This window comes from Camelus ferus, chromosome 12 (assembly GCF_009834535.1).
Source record: "Camelus ferus isolate YT-003-E chromosome 12, BCGSAC_Cfer_1.0, whole genome shotgun sequence".
Classification (NCBI taxonomy): domain Eukaryota; kingdom Metazoa; phylum Chordata; class Mammalia; order Artiodactyla; family Camelidae; genus Camelus; species Camelus ferus.
This window is the reverse complement of record NC_045707.1, coordinates 9,066,643-9,088,264: the sequence shown is the minus strand read 5'-3', so window position 1 is coordinate 9,088,264 and position 21,622 is coordinate 9,066,643. Positions and strand designations below refer to the sequence as shown.

Genomic DNA, 21,622 nt, shown 5'->3' with positions numbered 1-21,622 from the left:
TCTCGCGAGACGGCACGAGGCCCTTCCCGCGCTTTTCCCAACGGCGTGTGAGGACGCCCCTGAGCCTCGGAGGACGCCGCCATGGGTCGTTTGGAGCTGCTGTTTGTGGAGAATTTCAAGTCTTGGCGGGGTCGCCAGGTCATAGGCCCCTTCAAGAGGTTCACCTGTATCATCGGCCCCAACGGCTCCGGTAACTTGGGACCCAGACCGCCTCCGCCCGCCCTGGCCGTCCGGGCCCATCTTGCCTGAGGGGCCCCGCAGGGTGGCCTCGCGGCCTGGACTCGGGCGGCTGCTGCCCTGCCGGCCTCGGCAAACCCCCCGGCCCGGCCCGCACCCTCCGCCTCCGGGACGGGGGTGGGAGGATGGGGCTAGAGGTGACCCTGTGACTCGGCCCAGGGGGGTTGGAGGTGGCAGGGAGCCGACCCTCGAACTCGGCCCAGGGGGTTGGAGGTGGCAGGGAGCCGACCCTCGCTCTCTGCCCCAGCCCTCAGACACCACCCACCTCCCCTGCTCGGGCCGACCCTCGCCCACTGCCCCCCGCCCCCACCCTAAGGCCCCACCACAGGCCAGACCCCGGCCCTGCACCCCCCCCACTCCCACATACACCCTCGCTCCTCCTCCCTGGTCACCTGTCCTCTCCTCTCCATTCCCTTCGGTCTCTCATCCAAGGAGGTGAAGTGGGAGCGAGATCTGGAGGAAGTAAGTGGTTCCAAGGAGCCTGAACAACCATTGGGATCCAAGGAGCCCGAACAACCATTGGGATCCAAGGAACCTTCCCAGGAATATTGTGATAATGACCGTGTTTACTGAGCTTTTACCAAGTTCCTGGCAGCGCCTTTTTTGCTTAACCCTCACAAATGGGTGTTGTCCCCATTTTACAGTGGAGGAAACTGAGGTTCAGAGGGGCCAAATGACTTTCCAAGTTTCCCCAGGAAGTGGCAGAGCCTGAATTAGAGTTAGGGCCTGGCCAGGCTCCCCATGACTCTGTGACGGGAACCAGTGGGGTTATGTTACCCAAGCAGGTGATGTAGGACCTAAAAAGAGTGTTCTTTTTTTTTTTTAATTTCCCCTAAATCTGGAGTCTCCCTTTGGTGCTCTCATCCCAGATTTCCTTTCTTACCTCAGAAACCTTATTTGAGCTGAAAGATAACTGTTGCCTCAGTAAATTAATTTATTTCACAGACACAAAGAAGACACTTAAATATGTGTTTTCCTGGCACACCATATCTGGAAATAATTATTGTGGAACTGTAGTGAAATTTCTGTTGCCCTATAAAAAACAGCTGCTGTTTAATGTTTTCTTTTGCACTCAGTACATGTGAAAAGAATACCTGAACTTAGAAATAGTCACATATTTGAAGATTTTCTTGCCTCTTCTGTGTACTATATTTCCTCATTTTTACTTTCTGTTGTTATCAAAGAAACCTCGAAAAGGTAATTACTTTAATGACTCCTGCATTCTTACCCTACCACTCATTTACTGGGGCCACCACCAGTTGATTCTCACCTTTTAACTGGTGATTATGTGAAGGGTGGCTCAGTGACCTTTTGCAACTCCCAACAGTGCCATCCTGAGAATGAGTATTTGCACAGAGTCTTAAACTTCAGTCCACTTGAACCATTCAAGATCCTGTTAAAACGGTGTTTTTAACTTGTTTAAACTAGTGCCAAACAAGTTTCAGAATAATCTTATTTCTTTCCTTAGTTTAAACATACATAATGTGATTAACACATATCTTAAGGTTATTGTGAAAATGCCTTTACAAATTCCTCTTGCCCCTCTAGATCCACATGCCCAGGAAGCTCAGCTCCCCTCTTGAGAATCACTGGTAACCTAGAGCCTGTTCTTGGTACCACATAAAGCCTGTCATGGATTACTTCAGCACGGTCTACAATGCCATCTTGCCACAATAGAAATTACTGGCTTACTTATTACTGAATTTTGCCTAAGGTGTTCATATTCTTTTTGCTATATGAAGGCCAAAACTCAATATAGTACTTGTTTATGACTGATTTAATGGGTGATATTCCATTTATGTTCGTTTGAACACGTTAGTAGATCATTTTTTTAATTTTACAGAATTATTGGCATATTCAGATAGACTTTTGTTAAACCAATTGGTAATTCCCTGTTATGCTCGTTTCCTGTTATACTTTAATTTAGTTAGTTTTACTATTTGTGATAGTTCTCTGTTGTCACCACCTGCCAAAACTTGACATGTTCTCATTTGCTTGTTTTTAGTAAAATCTAATTTTGGGCTTTTTATGGGTAGCATAAGATTTTCATTTTAATCTTAACCTTATGTTTTCAACTCAAATGCAGCAAATAGCTGTCATATATATACGTGTGTGTGTATATATATATATGTACGTATATATGTATATATTATATATAGTGTTAGAAGTAGCAAAAGATGTGTAGATTGACAGCTCCTGACCTGAAGGTGTAAGGAGTGTAAGAAAATGACGCACTAACTGAAATAGAAAGCCAAGTAACACGTGAAACTTTAAACAAGGAAAATACAACACCTGATTTGGGGAGTTATGGACAGGAATAGGTGAAGCTTAGGAAAGGTTTTCTAGAGGAGTTGGCATTTGAGCTGGGCTCATACTGTAAAAAGTATTTTTCTAGGGTTTTGTGAAAGTCTATTTGTGGGATAGGTAATAGTCCAAATTAGCCAGAATATAGTGCGTAGGTAGGGAAGCCGTGGGAAATACGGAATCCTATTGAATAAATCCTTGCCAGAGTGAAGAATTTGTATTTAACTTTCTGGGGGAAAAAGTTAGACTTTGAAGGATTTTTAGCAGGGAACTACCACAAGGGTGCTTGACTATCTAAGGCCATCCTCTCCACTTGTGCTTTGGATCCTGTTCCTTCCTCAGTTCTTTGCTTTTGTAATGATCATCTTTCTCTTTTGAATTGTATGTTTCTCCCTTATTGGATAATTTTCATTGGCATAAATACATACATACAGGACATTGAGGGTAGATGGATGTGTGAAAAGCAAGCGTAGTACAATGTTAATTATAGAATTTAGTGGTAAATATGTGGAGGTATACTATGAAATTCTTTCAACTTGTATGTTTGAAATTTTTATAATGAAATGCTTGGGGGAAACTCCCTTGAACCTCACTGTCTTTTCAGGCTGTTGCCCCATTTCTTTTTTAAATCAGTACAGTGAAACTCTTTGAAACAATTGTCTATAGTTCCATTCTCTTCTCAACCCCTTTGATTCAGTTCTCAGCCCCAAACTTTATTGAAATGACACTTATCTAGGTCACTATTGAGCTATATCTATGAAAGTCAGTGGTCAGTTTCGTATCCTTATCCTGTTTGTCATTTCAGCAGTATTTCATTCATTTAAAAATAACTGAATGCCTACTATATGCCATCTACTATTCTAGGTTGTTTGGATTTCATCAGTGAACATGATATAAAAATTCCTGCCTGTGTAGAACTGACATTCAAATTCAGAGAGACAGGCAACAAACTAAATATGAAAAATACATAAAATATTAAAGTGTTAAGCTTAAAAAAAAATAGAAACAAGGGAGGGGAATAGGAAATGCTGAGGGTGTTTTTAAAGAAGTTGGTCACGGGAAAGCCTTCATCTCTCCCTTCTTGAAATACTTTGTTCTCTGGACTTTTGTGAGTATACCAGCAAGGTTTTCTTCTACTTCACTGGCCACCCCTCAGTTACTGGCTGCTTCTCCCCCACCTCTCTTAAGCGATGGAGTATCCCCTGGGAGTATATCCTGTTTCTTCCCTCTGTTCTTTCCCCCAGGTGGTCTTATTCAGTCCCATCCTTATGCTACTGCCTTTCCAAATTGTATTTCCAGCCTATAATCAGCATTTAGTTTCCTATTTCTAGTAGATATCTGAAACAATATAGTCAGGAAGAGTAGTTAATTTCCTCTCCCCTGCCTCTACCAAACAACAAACCTGTTCCTTCCTAGGTCTTTACCAGCTCACTAAGGGGTGCCATTTACTCATCTGTTTAGTCCAGAAACCCAGAGTAATTCTTGATTCCTCCTTTTACTTTCTACACCCCACTTTCCTCATCCAACCATCTATGTATCCTGATGACTCTGCCTCTGAAATACGTCTTGAATCCAATTGTTTCTTGCCCCTCTTCACTATTATAGTTGAAGCTGCTAGAGCTCTCATTTGGCTTATTGCTGTACTCTCCTAACAAGTCCTTCTGCTCTCTTCCTTGTCTCTGCAAACCAAACAGCAGCCAGAGTGAACGTTAAAGAAAAGGTGGTGGGGGGAGCTATAAATCAAAGCACTCCCCAGCTTAAAATTCTATCCAATGGCTTTCCTCTGCGCTTGAAATAAAATCCATATCTTACCATGATCCACAAAGCCCTTTATAATCTGACCCCTGTATGTTTCTCTTCTCAAATATTCTCTTTCTCCACATTTACTATGCTCAGGTCAGAATTGCTTTTTTTTGCCTTCCGTACACAGGCCAAGCTCATTGCCATTTCAGAGTTTTAGCGTTTGCTGTTCCTTGGACTTGGAATGCTTTTCTCCCAGGATTTCAGATGGCTGCCACCTTAGTGAGTTCTCCTTCATCCTTGATAAGTTCTCCCTGTCACAGCCAGTACATTACCAACTGTGCCAGTCCTGCCTCCATAATAACCTTGCCCTCGTCTCTCTATTCCCACTGCTGTCACTTTATTTCAGACTCATCATTTCCTCCTTGGATTAAAGCAGTCACCTTTTAGCTATGTTCCCAACATTTGGTCTTACCTTACTTTAACCCATGTGGCACACTGCTACCACAGTAATCTTCATTTGTTCCTGCAAGAAAGAAAATCGGTTTTATTTTCTTGGTAGATGAGGAGAAGGCATTTGACAAAATTCAATATCCATTTCCATCAACAGTTTTCTCTGAATGGTGTGATTTTTCAGGTGATTTTAGAAATACTTTTCTCTGTTTTCCAGATACCCTACATTGAATGGTTTACTGTTCTAATCAGGAAAAAAAGTTTATTAAGAAAAAACCATTTTGGATAATCCATAATGGTTGCTGAATTCTTAAAACAATATTTTATTATTGTAAAAGCAGTTTATTTGCATTGTAAAAAATTAGAAAGTAAGCAAGAGTAAAGCGGTAAAAACATATTCCGCAATGCAGAGAGTACTACTGTAATACTTCAGGGCATAGCCATATTGATTTTTACCCATATAGATCTTTTTCCCTGCAAACTTTTTTTTAATGAAAATAAGATCATATGATACATACTAACTTATGTTTCAGACAGTTATCCTCACCTTTCTTTTTTAGTTTATTTCATCTGATGCACAGCTCAAATTCACATTTCCTCACTTGACTCCAAAATGTTCTTTGACCAAACTCTTTTCCACCCCAGAACTACACATTGCATCTGTTATATTCCTTAGATCTCTATTAATGTAGTACAGTTCTTTTATTTATAACACAGACTTGTTGAAAAGATTGGAAGGATTGGAAAAGTTTTCCCACAGAAAATGTTAAGATGTGTCTGATTGCTTCCTTATGATGTTGTTTAGTTTTTTCCTCTGTTCCCTCTACTTTTGTGAACTAGAAGGTGTAGCTAAAAAGTTGATGGTTTCAAGTTAAACATTTTTGGCTAGACTTCATTTAGGTGATGTTGTATACTTCACATTACATTATTATCACATGATATCTGGTGATGCTAAACTAAGGTTGACCCCTGGATTAGGGTGGTGACAGTGATCTCCATTTTACAGTAGCTTTTCCCCTTCTTTCTAACCTAGTGTTGTAGTGTTACTGGTGCCACTTTGGCATTATACACATATTCTCTGTCAACCATTTACCCAGATGGTTTTAATGCCAATTAATAATCTTACCTGGGTCAGCATGTCATTAAGGTTTGCAAAACTAGGTTTTCTAATTCTATTTTTGCTTTCTATATTCATTGGATGGTATTCCTCTATTAAAAAAAAGTTTTTCTTCATTAAGTAGGCTTATACAGTTCACACACACAAAAAAAGCTTGCCCCCTTTCTTTCAACCAGTTTTTTCAAAGAAAAGAGTTTTAATAGGGCAAATGGTTTAAAATTTTTAAAAATTTATTTTAGTTAGCATCATTATGGACTCATGAATTTTCATTGGTGCAATGTACTATAATCTGCCAAAATCATTATTCTTTCTGATGCTCAGATTTTCATAACTTTAGTCAACGGGAGCTCCTTCAAGCTGCTTCCTGTTTCCTTTGGTCGTGACCTCATTAATATTTGAGAGCTTCCTTGCTTTCTAACGTAAGATGTCCCAGTTCTCAGACTCATCTTCAGCTTTCCCTGCCACAGTCTTGGAATCAACCACTTTCCAATAATTTCTGGTTCCTTTTAGAAGGCAAGGTATCAAAGACCACCATCTGGGAACTAGAAGTATTTAGTGCATTTAGATAACAGTGGTTCTGGACCATTTGAGAGGATTGGGCTAAAAAGTACATAAAGGGCTTTTTTGGATTTGTTCTTTTTTTTTTTTTAATAACAGCTTTATTGAGATATAATTTACATGCCATAAAATTCATCCTTTAAAAGTGTACAATTCAGTGGTGTTAGTGTATTCATGGAGTTGTATAACCATCATCACTATCTCATTCCAGAACATTCTCATTACCCCAAAGAGAAATCTTGTACCCATTAGCAATCCTTCCCCATTATCTCCTCTTCACCCAGTCCCTGGCAATCACTTATCTACTTTCTATGTGTATAGATTTGCCTTTTCTGGACATTTCATGTGAATGGAGCCATGCAATACGTGGCTTTTTGTGTCTGGCCTCTTTCACTTAGCATAATTGGTCCATCTATGTATGTGTTAGTACTAACATGTATTCATACGTTGTGTTTATCCATTCATCTGTTGATGAACATTTGAGTTGTTGCTACTTTGTGGTTGTTCTGAATAGTGCTGTCATGAACATTTGTGTACAAGTTTTTGTGTGGAGATGTTTTTTCATTTCTTTTGGGAATATGTTTAGAAGGGGAGATTCTGGGTCCTACGGTAACTGTTTAACATTTTGAGGAACTATCAAACTCTTTTCTAATGTGACTCATCATTTTACATTCCTTCTGGCAATAAGTAAGCATTCACATTTTTCCACATCTTCACCAATAATTGTTATTGTTTGTCTTGTTTCTTTTAGCCATCCTAATAGATTGTAAAGTAGTATTTTATTGTAGTTTTGATTTGCATTTCCCTAATGACCGATTTTGAGCATCTTTTCATGTTACAGTAATTTTTAAAAATTGAGTTCATGCTGATATTTTCCATTCGGTTTTAACTTAACTGTGTTTTCACCTTCCCTTGATTTTTGTCATTGTAAGTATTTTTCATTACTCTGAAAATCTTATTTCCTAACATGACTAACAAAATTACTTACTTGTTTTAAGTTACAACATAAAGAAAACTCTCTTAAACTACCAGAACCAATAACATTATAGACAATAAAGCTTTTAAAGGGAATATAAAATTCCTTTGTACTTCTTTTTGGTCCTTAGAATGGATCTCACTAAGAATGTGCAGTCAGAATTTTGTGATCTGAAGTCCCTTGAAGTGAATCATTTCTCAGTATGCCTACGTTACTAATTTAATATTCAGTTAAATTTACTTGTTTGTGATTGTTTTCATTTGTGGGATTTTTAACATTTAGGTTTTTTTTTAATTGGTCATGCATATACATATTTAAAGATCAAAACTATAGAAAAGTATACACAGAGAAATCTTACTTCTACCCCTGTTCCCTGTACCAGTCAGGGTCCCAACAGGAAACAGGTGCCACTATCAAATTAGACAGTTTGAGAAAGATTGATTTACAGAAGTGTGGGAGGGCTATAGAGGAACCACAAGGAAGAGAGGAATCACAGGGCTAGCAGCAGTGGAGCTGCCACTACCCCAATGCCCAGAGAGGAAGGAACCCAGAAGGAACTTTGAAAAGGCAGTGACATTCTGTTGAAGGGCACAGCCAGTTGGAAGCCACCTCCCAGGGAGGAAAGTAGGGAAGTAAATACCCTGACTTTACTCTTGTCCCTTCTTTCCTTCTGCCAGAGCTCCCCACTATCCAAGTCCAACTGGAAGCTAAAAGGCATGAAAGCGTGTGGACAGAAGCAGGGTGAGGAAACAAGTGTCCAACTCAGTTTCTAGGTCCTGCTCTTCTTTACCTGCTGAACATAACCATTAGTTTCTTGACTATCCTTCAGTGTTTATTTTTGCAAATGCTAGCAAATCTCTGTGTATTGTTATTCCTAACCCCTCACTTTTTCTCTAAATAAAAGTTCACACACATATGTTTTACTATATATGCTGTTACACACTTTTCTTTTCTCATTTCTTACTTTATCTTCAGTCCTCTTGTTGCTGTGTGGTTCTCCACTGTGTGGCTGTTACATAGTTATTTCAAATAGTCCTGTAATTTTTGGACACAAGTTATTTTCAGTCTTTTTCTGTTAGAAATTACCTATAATGAATTGTGTAATTGTGTATTTGCCGTTCTGTAGTAGTGCATATGTATCAGGGAGATAGATTCTTAGGAGTGAAATTGCTGGTTCAGAAGCTAAATGGAGTTATAATTTAGTTAGCTATTGCCAAATTCCCCTTTCATAGTAGTTGTATCATTTTGTACTCTCAACAGTAATTTGTGAGATACCCCGTTTCCTTCTTGCCTCATCAAAAGAATATATTTTCAAAGTTTTGGAGTCTAGTAGATAAGAAATGGTAGCCAAAACAGTTTTAATTTACATTTCTCTTATTAGGACTGAGCTCAAGTGTCTTTTCATATGGTTAAGGGCTTTTTGTATTTCTCTGAATTACCTTTTTATGTCCTTTGCCCATTTTTCTGGTGGGTTATTGTCTGAGAAATCTTCACAAGACATATCTGAAAAAGTCACTGCTATTCCTAAAATCCTTCATGGCATCACATAATCTGTAGCATAAAGTTTAGTTTCTCTCTTATCATTCCCAGCCTTGCAAGCTCCGCTTCACCTCTGTATAGTTACTTGCCATCTCCTACTGGAATGGTACCTTGCTCTCTCATTTGTACCAATGACCAGGCTCTTCTCTTTTCCTGGAATGGTTATGTTTACCTTCAGCACTGCCTCCCCAAACTTCTACTTACCCTTTAAAACTTAGCCGAGAATTACCTCCTGCAAAACCTACTCAGAGTCTCCAGTAGTTAATACTTCCGTTAAGTGCTTCTGTATTTCTTTGTGTTAATTTTATCTTAGAATTTATTATAGTAAATTATAATTTCCTCCTTTTTTTGAGAAGAGTATAGATTTTGGAATCAGACACCTAACCCCAAACAAAACATATGATTTGTTTGACTTTGAGCCTCTGCTTTTTAATTTATGGAATGCAAATTAAATACCCTTCTCATAGGATTATTGCAAAGACTTAATAGAATGGCAGATGTGGAGTATCTGGCACAAAAGAGGGTTCAGTAAAAATTGATTATATTTCCCACTGTAAGCACTTTTGAAGAAGTCCTGCATATACTTATTTTTAGCCCTAGTACTTAGCAGAATGCCTGATTAATAGGTGTTGCATAAATGTTTATAGAATGAATGAATGAATTTGAAGAGGCAAGAGAGTGAAGGTTAAGTCCAGCTAGGAAGCTCTTGGGAAGCGGGAGGACTCAAATAACTGGGAGGATGGTAAGGAGCGGAATGGAAGAGATATGTAAAATTGAAATCAAAAGGGACTTAGCAGCTGGTTGATAAGAGGGCAAATGAGTGGTAAATACTGAGGTTTTGAGATGAGAGAGTGATATGGTAATTCTTATATCTTTGAATATTTGGTCCATCTTTATCAAGTGATGATAGCCTAGAAGTTAACTCTTTCAGAATTATTATTTTCCTGATGTTGGTTTTGGATTATTTACAGTGGAGGTTCCTGATCTGGCCATAACAAAACTTAACTTGGTTCATTCATTTACTTTCTTTTCAACACTAGTTAGCAGGTGGCACTTAATAAATGCTTCCTGATCATCCTCTCCCAGTTACCCTCATCCTTCAGTTATTTCCTCATAATGCTTACTATAATGTATATCTTTTTGTTTATTGTCTAACTTTCATAATAGATTATAATCTTCATTAGGCAGGGTTGTTTTATCTGTCTTGTCCTTTTACCGTATCTTTATGACCTAGCACACAAAATAATTAATGGAATGAATGAATTTGGATGGGGAAGTGTTTATTTTAGGCAGATTTTTAAATAAGGATTGACCAAAACCAGTTTCTATTTAGTTCTGTTACTGTCAGACTTCAATTCAATTCAGTGAATGTTCATTTAGTCCTATATATGTAACTGTCTACAGTAGCTCTCAGTCTGCAGGTTATCAATTAACCCAAAAAAGCCATGTTTCATACCTGTTAGTTAACTGAGACTTAGCTAAATACATTTGCAGCATTTAGCCACTTCTAGTTCTTTTTAGAAAGATCATAAACTTCTAAAACTAAGCCGTATTTCCAGTGACTGGCAGTATTCTCTTGTTAGTGTTACTTTCCTCGCTTTTGGCACTGGAAGTTTAAATTGCTTGTGGATATGGGGGAAGAAATGTGAGAAAGAAAAAAAAAGTTAGATGTGGTGGTATCTGAAATGATGCTACACCTTGGAAATTGTCTTAGAGCAAACTGTGGCGGTAATAGAACAATTTGCCATTCCTGTCAGAGTCCTCAGGACTACCCCCTTAGGGTGGTTTGCTAGGAGGACTCAGCATATGGTTTTACTCATGGTTGTTACTCATAACAGTGAAAGGAAACAGCAAACTCAGCAAAGGGGAAAGGCTCACGGGGAGAACTCTGAGGAAACTAAGCACAAGGTTCCATGACTCTTCTCCCAGTGTTACACAGGACAGGCTTAACTCCTCCAGCAACAAGTTGTGATAACAGATGTGAAATGTCATCTACCAAAGAACCTCATGAAAGAGTCAGTGCCCAGGGTTTTACTAGGGAATGGTCACACAGGCACCTCTGCCTAGCATGTACTAAAATTCCAGACTCTTAGAAAGAAAGCAGGTATTCAGCATAAATCAAACTGTTTAGGCACAGTCAGACATTCTTATCAGAAAGTTGTAGAAACCCTCCCAGACTCCAAAGCCAGATCCCACAATGCCAGCCAACCTTGTGAGCAGGGCTTTCAGAGGACAGCAGGCTTGGACGTGCTGTGGAACCTTTCTGTACCACCAACTCATACCAATCATAACTATCCTAGCAACCTAGGTCTAGCCCTTGGGAGAATCCTGGAGACAGGATTTTAATTATAAAATGTATAAAATGGGAGTAACGAAAATTCAAAAAAGTTAAGTGTTTTGCCTTGGTATAATACTTAATAATGAGAGAGCAGGGGCTTAGATGCTTAAGTTTAAAATTTAGATCACTTAATACTCTACCGTAGCTGTATAAAAGAAACCAGTGACCTATGTAGAATTGTTCAGGCACATGCATGTTGAATATAGAAAAGATAGACTATTTAGACGTGTGTATTTGCTATATTTTACTTCCATTGGAAGCCTGGTTTCTTTGGCTCTGGGTAAGATTCGTTTTATCATTAAGAATAAATAACTTTGTCTTTCTCTCTCTCTTCTTCCCCAGGAAAATCTAATGTAATGGATGCACTTAGTTTTGTAATGGGAGAAAAAATAGCTAATTTAAGAGTGAAAAATATTCAAGAACTTATTCATGGAGCGCATATTGGAAAACCTGTTTCTTCTTCTGCAAGTGTGAAAATCGTATATGTGGAGGAAAGTGGAGAAGAGAAAACATTTACAAGGATCATCCGAGGTATTTTTTGGTAGATGCTTGTTTAGGAGTCATTTGATTTTTCAAGAGTTAAGTCGAATTAACTGTTTTTTTTCCTTTTGTTGAAAGGTGTATTATTCCACTGATAGGGTGAATTAGTGATTCCTTTTTTGTTCTTGAGTGGCAGATGTCAGAAGCATGTAATAGAACCTGTTTGATTCTTCACTGGACTTTTCTTTAAGCAGTCATATTTATTCAAATTCCCTTACTATCAAAGGTCATTTTTCTCCCTGGTTATTAGGTTAAAGTGAAGGAGAAAGTCTACCTCAAAGACAGGGATGTTGTAAAAGTCCTTTCTGAGGTTCTTTTTGTATACATGTTTATGTGGTTTTCCTAGTGATTAATTAATGAAATGCGTATTTTTGGTTTGTACAGAGTTTTTTCTATCACCAGAAAGCAACTTGAGTGAAATATTTGAATTTGTATTTTGTGATTTATTCATGAAATCCCTGCATTTCCTGAATAAACAAGATTGAGACCTATTTATATGTGTATTTCCTACCTATGCTAGGAGTTTACAGAGCCTCTATAAATAGATGTTTCTTGGTTTTGTTTTTTGTTGTTACTTGTTTTCATTCTGCCTCTAGAGCATGGTTCTAAGGTTCTGATGTATAAACACTGTCTTATTAACTTTCCTCAAGTCCAGTCACAAATAATTTTAAAAATACTTATTGTATACTTGTACCTTAATGTGTAATTTAAATATTTCACCACTGTATCACCCAGATATTTTCATTGGTTAGTCTTCTCACTTTTCTTTGAGTTTTTTATCAAGTCTGTACCTTAGCCGGAGTCCCTGACCTACTTTGTTTACAGTAAACCATCCTAAATTTATTTTTTCCATCTTTATTGAGGTATAATTGACAGATAAAATTGTATATGTTTGAAGTATATAACTGATGTTTTAATATACATTGTGAAATAATTACCAGTCATGCTAATTAGCGTATGTATCACCTCACATAGTTACTATTTTCTTGTGTGTGTGTAGATGTGTGTGTGGTAAGGACACTGAAGATCTACATTCTTAGCAAATTTGAAGAATATAATACAGTACTGTTCATTATAGTCATACTGCTTTACATTAGATCTCCAGAACTTACTCATCTTGCATAAATGAAAGCTTACATCCCTTGACCAACATCTCCCCATTTTTCCTTACCCCAGCCCCTCAACCACTGTCGCCATAGCCCCTAACAAACATTCAATTTAAAATTGAGTTTAGAGGGGACACAAACATTCAGACCATTGCATCCATCCTACTTAAAATTGCAGTGCCTCTTTCTTCTACACAGGAACCTCCATACCCCCTTCCCAACTCTATTTTACTCCTTAGCACTTAGCACTTTCTCACATATTTATTTTACTTACATATCTCATTTTTGTCTGTCTTCATTACTAGGATATAAGCTCCTTGAGATCAGATTTCATTTGTTATGTTCACTGCTGTAGAATACTCTGTGGCATGTAGTAGACACTCAGTATTTGTCGACTGATTAAATACATATATTAACATGTATATTATTGCATAAGTAGCTATTTCAATAAAAAATCTTATTAAGCTTTCCATAGTTGTTGATATATGTCTGGTATTTATAACAGCCTTTATTCTTTTATTTTAGGGGGATGCTCAGAATTTCATTTTAATGATAATCCTGTGAGTCGTTCTTTTTACATCACAGAGCTGGAAAAGATAGGAATAATAGTCAAAGCACGGAACTGTCTAGTTTTTCAGGTAAGTAGCTGTGGTAGTTTATTTGAGTCATGATCTTGAAAATATATCACTATATTTTATGTGTTGGTATCCTTTACTGTTTTTAAAAGGGAACTGTGGAGTTGATTTCAATGAAAAAACCCAAAGAAAGAACCCAGTTTTTTGAGGAAATCAGCACTTCAGGAGAGCTTGCAAGAGAATATGAGGAAAAAAAGAGAAAGTTACAGAAAGCTGAAGAAGATGCACAATTTAATTTTAATAAGAAAAAAAATGTAGCTGCAGAGCGTAAACATGCAAAATTAGAGAAAGAAGAGGTAAGGTGTCATGTAACCAACTGTGCTGGGTACAAACACTTCCTGTTAGAATTGTAGGTATTGGTTTGGGATTACTAAAAAGATTATTTTAAAAACATAAGACAAATAAAGCCCAATATTCATCAGAGATAAACTTTTTGATGTATTTTCCACTGTTGAGGTTTTTTTTCTCTCAAACAGGTAGAACAGCCTAAACTGCAAAGGTATCTGATTGTCCCAAATAAATTAAACTTGAGGAGTTTTTAATCTTATACGGCAGAGGCTCTCAGACTTTTGGATTTTGTTCTCTTAACACTTTAAAAATTATTGAGGAGTCCAAAAAATTTCTATTCATGTGCGTTACATATACTGATATTTATTGTATTTGAAATTAAAACTGAGATAGTAAAAAATGTATTTTAATAATCAATGTAAAAATAACTCATTACATGTTAGCATGAATAACATTTCTTATTTTTATGAAAAACACTGCATTTTATAAAACTAAATAATTAGCAGAGTGGTATTATTTTACATTTTTACAATCTCCTTAATGTCTGGCTTAATAGAAGACTGATGAATTCTCACATCAGCTTCTGTATATTAACTCTTATTTGTGCTAAGGCCTAGCAGCTTTACCCTCCGTTGGCTTTTACACCATCAGTGCAGACGTCAACACAGTGAAAAAGGCAAATAAAATCTTAGTATTATTGTGAAAATAGTTTTGACCTCAGGGGCTCCATGAAAGGGTGTTGGGGAACCCTAGGAGGCACGGCCACACTTGGCAGATGCTGTTCTGTAGGGGGTTATTTCTTGGTGCCCTTCCCAATGCCTAGTATAGCACTTTGTATATTGTTGAGAGTTGGTTGTCTTTGGAGTAATCTTTTTCAAATGAAAATCAGTTTCTGTCTTTGTCTTGCAAAAAACCTCTTCCCAAGCAGTGCTTCCCACTGCACTGGGAATCCAGTCTCCAGATCCAGCCTGCTGAATCGCCTCTTGTTCACCCTAGAAGCTTTCACTTCCTCCGCTCTCCCACCACACTGACCTTTATTACTCATTGAACATATCACGCTCCCTTCTGTCCTGGAGCCTCTTCTATTTCCTCTGCCTCAATACTTGTATACCTACTTTTTACACAGTTGATACTCTCATGCAGGTTTTCATGAAAAAGCCATTTTCTTAGACAGGCCTTTGCTGTCCACGCTCCCAATCTAAATTAGCATCCCCTCCCTGGTAGCATTGCATTACTCTGTTTTGTTTCTTTTGTAGCATATTTTGCTGTATGGAATTATCTTATTTGTTTGCTTGTTTATTGCCTCTTCCCTACCTGCCCATTAGGATAACAAGATTGTAAACTTACAAGAGCAGAGACTGTTTCTATCTTGTTCTCTAATCAATTTCCGCACACAGAATAGGGCCTGGCACACTCTAGGCGATTAATAAATATTTGAAGAAATAAATGAAAGGTGGATGTGTTCCTTATTAGTGATGTTTCTCTGTTCATATTTTTACATGTGTATATTTCCTTGGTTTTGTCAGTGAAAGGTAAACTGTAGTATTCATAATATGCTGAAACAGCTTACAGAAATGTAGAGTTGGAGGACTTTAAACATTAGAAGGACAATTAGAATAGTCCAACTTCCTCATTTTTTACTACACCGTGGCAAATGGCTGTTTTCTGTTACTTGGAATATTTCATTGATTAGGAGCTTTCCTCTCAAAGCATCACATTTCTTTCTTTCTTTATTAATAGTACAAATGGTAAGGAAATTCTTCCAATTTACATATTTAGAACTTTAACAGTCCTATTAGTAGAAAAAATTATATCCTATAAAAGGAATTTTACCTGGAATTACTGAATTTAATGTTGCTAGGGGCCTTAAAAGTCATATAACTTCCTTCAACTTACAAGTGAGGAAGCTGATGTCGGGAATGCTTGCCAGACTCTGAGGTCAAAACAAAAATGAGGTAAGGACTCAGTTAGCAGGTGCCACTTCATGGTTCTTGCCACCATACAACTGAGTGCATGAATATAAAATTGTTTACTGGTTTACTAGTTTATTGTAGAAGTGTATACAGAAGCCTTCTCCAAATAATTCTACTCTTGACAAGAATACCATTTGTTAATGGCATAAATAAAAATTCATTAGAGGTCATTTGTTGGTACTAAAGCTGAGTTTATGCAAGGTCAACTTAAAATATACTCCTTTTTAACTGTTGTTGAATTATACTATTTTATAGGCAGAACGTTACCAGAGTCTCCTTGAAGAACTGAAAATAAACAAGATACAACTACAGCTTTTCCAACTGTATCATAATGAGAAAAAAATTCATTTTCTAAACACTGAGTTAGAGCGTGTGAATAAGGATTTGAGTGTCACGAAAGAGTCTCTTTCTCGTCATGAAAACATAGTTAAAGCCAAGAAAAAGGAACATGGAATGCTGAGCAGACAACTACAACAAACAGAAAAAGAATTAAAGTGAGGTTTTTTTTAAAAAGTTTTTAACAGTTGGATTTTATGTAGATTGATAGAGAAAATAAAAATATAAGTAACATTTTGATTTTTTGAATAAACTTTTTGCCTTGGAATACTTCTAGATATGCAGAAAAATTTTAAGGGTAGTACAGAGAGTTCCCACACTACTCACACTCAATTTCTCTCACTTATAACATCTTACATTAGTAGTACGATATATTTGTCGGAATCAATGAACCAATATTGATACATTATTAACTAAAGTTCATACTTTATTCATATATTTTTAGGTTTTACCTAATGTTGTTTTTCTGATCCAGCATGCTATATTACGTTTAGTCATCATGTCTCCTTAGGCTCCTTTTAGTTGTGCTTGTTTCTCAAACTGTCTTTATTTTTGGTGACCTTGACAGTTTTAAGAAGCATTGGTCAGGTTTTTTGTAGAATGTGTCTCAGTTAGGATTTGTCTGATAGTTTTCTCATAATTAGATAAGAGTTGATGGGTTTTGGGGAAGAAGATAATAGAGGTAAAATGCCATTATCATCACATTGTATCAGAGATGTAAACATATCATATATGTTATATGACTTACCATCTAATATATCATAATATCAAGTGATATTGCTGTTGATGTTGACCTTTTCTTGCTTATCTGTAACTGCCCATTCCAACAGTAGGAAACCTGGGTTCCACTCTCTCCCATCTGTTTGCTTAACTGTTCAATTCCAGTAATTACTTGTGGTGGTATCAGAATTGTTAACCCATATCCTTGTGGGAAGCAGCTTTATCTACTAGAGTACAATGCTTATGTACAGTTCCTTTTGCTTTTAGTTTTACAAACTCTACTCATTTCCAAAGTGACTTCGGTTAGCACCTTTCCCCTCCACCTTCTTCAGTAAGGTTGTTTCATAACTTTTTAATACAGTTAATTCTTTTGTCACATTCTGTATTCCATCTAGGATCCCTTGGCTTCCTAAGTGGTTTTTAAAAATTTGCATACATTACAGTTCACTTTTGGTGCTGTAAAACCATAGAAGTTTTGACAAATGCATGATGTCATATGTCCACCACTACAGTATCATACAGAGTAGTTTATCACCATTAAAAAATTTCTCTGTGTGTTACCTATTCAGTTCTCCCTCCAACGTCTGGCAATCACTGATTCGCTTAGCTCTGAAAGTCAATTTTTAGCATTTCTTTTCAAATGTATAATTTAATCAAAAGAACTTCTTCCTTTATATATTATACAATTTAATTTCCTTTAAAGCAAACTTTATTTTTCTTTTTAGATCTCTTGAAGCACTTTTAAATCAGAAGAGGCCTCAATACATTAAAGCTAAGGAAAACACTTCTCACCACCTCAAGAAATTAGATGTGGCTAAGAAATCAATAAAGGACAGTGAAAAACAATGTTCTAAACAGGAAGATGATATAAAAGCCTTAGAGACAGAGCTGATTGATTTAGATGTTGCATGGAGAAGTTTTGAAAAGCAGATTGAGGAAGAAGCCGTACATAAAGGGCGAGATATTGAACTAGAAGCCAGTCAGGTGAAAAAGTCAACGTGTGGGAAACCATGTTTCTACGTTTCAGCTTCTCCTTTTCATTAGAAAAAATTTAAAGGATAACATCTCTTTCTGATATTTTAAGTGTTGTCCTCAGAATTTAAGTTATGGGGATTTAGATTCAGGCTATGTATCTAGAATCTAAATGTAATCTTTATTCTAGGTTTTTTTCCTTCATAAGTTTAGATGACATAACATTTTTGAGCTAATTAAAGAAACTACGTCAATAAGATACATGGTATCATTCTGTAATAAAAGTTAGGTAATTAAATTATATTCTTATGTTTTAGGTAATTAAATTATATTCACATGTAAGGTAGTCTTTTTTTTCTTACGAATGTTGTAAAAACTTAAAAGTCAGATAATATATGGCTTTGAAGAGACATGATCACTTAATTGACAAGGAAATCGATTTACTTAAGATGATTTAAAATGTTAAGTAATGAATTAATATCCAATTTAGTTTATAAGCTTTAATTATAATAAATCGATAGTAGATAATCCAAAAATTTGTATTTGAGAATTTTTAATTATACTCTCAACGAAATTTCTATCATTTATCTCTTCCATTAATTTTATGATAATCTTATATCATAAAATATATACTAAAATAATTGTGACTATATAAATAGAAAGAAGATGTAATTTTCTCTGAACTCCTCTTGCTTCTGGATTATTAATGAGTTTTAATCTGCTTTCTCTTTTAAGAATTTCTTACAGAGACCTTATAGAGTTGGTTTTGAATACCTTATTGATCTATCTAAGCAATTTTAAATAAGACAATGTTTATTTTATGTTCACAGTTCCTTAGCTGGAGAAGATGGCCAATTATGATCTAATTTATGTAAAATGTACTTTTGAGAAGTTTAGTTATCTGCTAGTAAAGGATATGATATAAAGAATTTCCTCTCATGCTTCTTTAAGTGAGGTAGCAATGTTTAAATGCCTTTTATACAGCTGGATCGTTATAAAGAACTTAAGGAACAAGTAAGAAAGAAAGTGGCTTTAAAGACCCAACAACTGGAAAAACTACGGTGGGAACAGAAGGCCGATGAAGAAAGACTGGCATTTGAAAAGAGGAGGCATGGAGAAGTTCAGGTACCTTGGTTTGTGCAATAATGATTTAGAATTATTTTCCATGAAATTTTATTCCCTTTTTGTATTGACTTTTCAGTATATAAATGGGTTTATATCAGACATAAGGAATTAATTAAGATTTCTGGATTACCTGTTGTGCTGCTTAGTATCATTTTGTGCTCTTTCATGGTCTAAGGTGTAAATAGACAGTGCCTTCATTTTTGTTGTCAGTAAACATCTTCGTCACATCTATATAGTGATATGCGTGGGCAGGTGATATTGTCTGTTCTTACATGTAATTTAGTCCAGTGAGGTTAGTGGGAGGACAGACAAAGGGAAAAAACAAGTAAAGTATCATGATACAGGTGAATGGAAAGTCATTTGGAAACATTAGGGGCATAGCCGAAGAGGAGCTTAGTAGTCTACATCAGAAGTGACCTTTCCTTGCTTATCTATAACCGCCCAAGGCATTACATAGCCTGTAATGAAATGAATATGAAAAGGAATATATGTGTATATATATGCATATAACTGAATCACTGTGCTGTATACCAGAAATTAATGCACCATAACTGACAATACTTCAATTAAAATAAGTAAATAAATAAATAACAGAAAAAGACCAACTTTATAGTGTTCTGCCTTAGAGTAAGGCAGACCTGGCTTCCAGCCAGTCTTATTCTGTCACTGATTTGTGTTGCTATAATTAAATCATTTCACTTCTCTGAGCTTTGATTTCTTTATTTATGCAACGAGGATAGGTATGTCTACCTCATAGTGATGGCAGGTTGAATAAGATGACAGTGAATGTGGTAATACACTAAGCACCTTTCCCTCTTAAGTCTCGTGATCTTTTCTAAAGACTGAGAATTGGGCTGTAAAAATATTGTGACAATTCAACGATAACAATAGTTTACCATATATTATGTAGTTTGTGGGCCATCCTAAAAATGTGACCACAATTTCTAACAAGAATCACAATGGGGAAAGGTTCTAGGCTTTTTTGGGGGGAGAAATGTTCTAAATTATATATATATTTGGAATTTAGGGGAGAAAAAGTTTATTGATTACTTTGCCAGACACTTTTCATTTATTAGCTCATTTACATCTCACAATAATACCATAGAGTTAGGTTTTTGCTGTAGGGTACAAATGAAGAAACTGAGGGCTAGGAAGTACGTCTCTAGAAATGGGTCTGACATCTTCCAGGGATAACAACAATATAATTATAATGTAGTGTTTGTTTGTACATACCATGTATATGCCATGTTTACATCACTGCCATAAACCCAATGTATTTAATCCTCAAACCACTGTGAGGAAGATACTATTATTTTGTTCTCATCCTGGTTTTTTCTTTTCTAAATTTTCTGCCTTGATGTCTACATTTCTCATAACTTTATGTATTTAATTTTTAGTTAGGTTTTATTGAAAAAGTAATATATGCATATGGTAAATTTGCAAAGGAATATGAAGAGAAGACTTCTAGCCACTCCACACTCCCACTTAGAGAGTCCACACCCATAGCTGTTAACACTTTCTTATGCATCCTTCAGAACTATCCCATGTATGTAATATATGAGCATATGTGTCTATACATATCTAGGGTGAACTATTGATGTTCCTGATTTATATATAATTAAATTTGGCTGGAGTTTATTGGCCTCAAATCTTCAAATTTGTTCCAGACATCTTTGATGCCTAGAGGGTTGTGTAACGTCACTGTGATGGGTCAGTTAATCTTTAAGAATAACCTTGTAGGTCATTGGGCATCAATCCATGGGGTCTGTTCCCAGAGGCCTTCATTCCCTTCCATTGGGGAAAGAGGCAGGTGGTTGGCTGTGCTCCACAACCTCTCTGAGATTAAGGTCCTTTCTTTTGATACCCCATGGTTTATTTACTTCAGTGTAGTAAAAATTAGAGTTTTTAAAAAAGGTCTCAAACATATACTAAATATGTAGCACATATTCTGAATTGAAAGAAAAATGCATTTGGCTATGAAATGTATACAAAGAAGAAAGGCTTTAGTACCTTTTATATCAATCAGACTATTAAATGCTGTTCCAAATAGCCTTAGTTCAGTAAGAATTGATATTCATATCGTAATTCTGAACCACTGAAAGATTTGGGAACCATCAATATTGAATTCTTTTCAGCTCAATTTAGGGTATTGTTTCCATTCTAATTATTTGACTGCTAATTTTCTGTTACCTGAGATTTTAGATAAATCAGAATAGTGCATTCCTCTATCATACCAGAAAGTAGACTGTTCTGTATATTAAAAGATATGTTTTCAGTAAATTTACCCTTTCTAATCTGTGGAAACATTTGTTAATTGAGAAAACCATTTCCTTTGGAGGTGATGAAAAATTGACAACATTTATCTTTACACATCTCTGGAAAGTCTTATTTGTACTTTGTTTTCTCCCTTAAATGCTCAATCCTAAGTTTTTTAAAATTTAGTGTGAGAATTAAACTAGGTTCTCTTTAATTCATCCATTTCCCCCTGTTTTTCTGTGTGATTATTTTCGACAACATTGACACTGAGAAATATTGCATGATTTTTGGTGAGTACACCGTAATATAGCACAATATCGCAGTAGACTCCATCTTAATTGCTTGATAAATTATGGTTTTAAATGCCAGGTTAGTTACATGCAAGGTTGATAATATCTAACATTATGTA

At 36.3% G+C, this 21,622-nt stretch overlaps 1 protein-coding gene across 2 annotated transcripts in view; it reads left to right on the top strand.

The window, feature by feature from the left end:
* Positions 1–36: 36 nt before the first annotated feature.
* The window catches only part of SMC1B (structural maintenance of chromosomes 1B), a 71,755-nt gene continuing 50,169 nt past the window's right edge, over positions 37–21,622 (top strand). For both annotated transcript variants that reach the window (XM_032492423.1, XM_006176656.3), the window contains exons 1-7: positions 37–190; positions 11,605–11,793; positions 13,434–13,546; positions 13,636–13,839; positions 16,060–16,298; positions 17,586–17,844; positions 18,817–18,957. In XM_032492423.1, the coding sequence (XP_032348314.1) occupies positions 82–190; positions 11,605–11,793; positions 13,434–13,546; positions 13,636–13,839; positions 16,060–16,298; positions 17,586–17,844; positions 18,817–18,957 (1,254 nt within the window). In that variant the 5' untranslated portion in view covers positions 37–81. The remainder of the gene's footprint in view (positions 191–11,604; positions 11,794–13,433; positions 13,547–13,635; positions 13,840–16,059; positions 16,299–17,585; positions 17,845–18,816; positions 18,958–21,622) is intronic.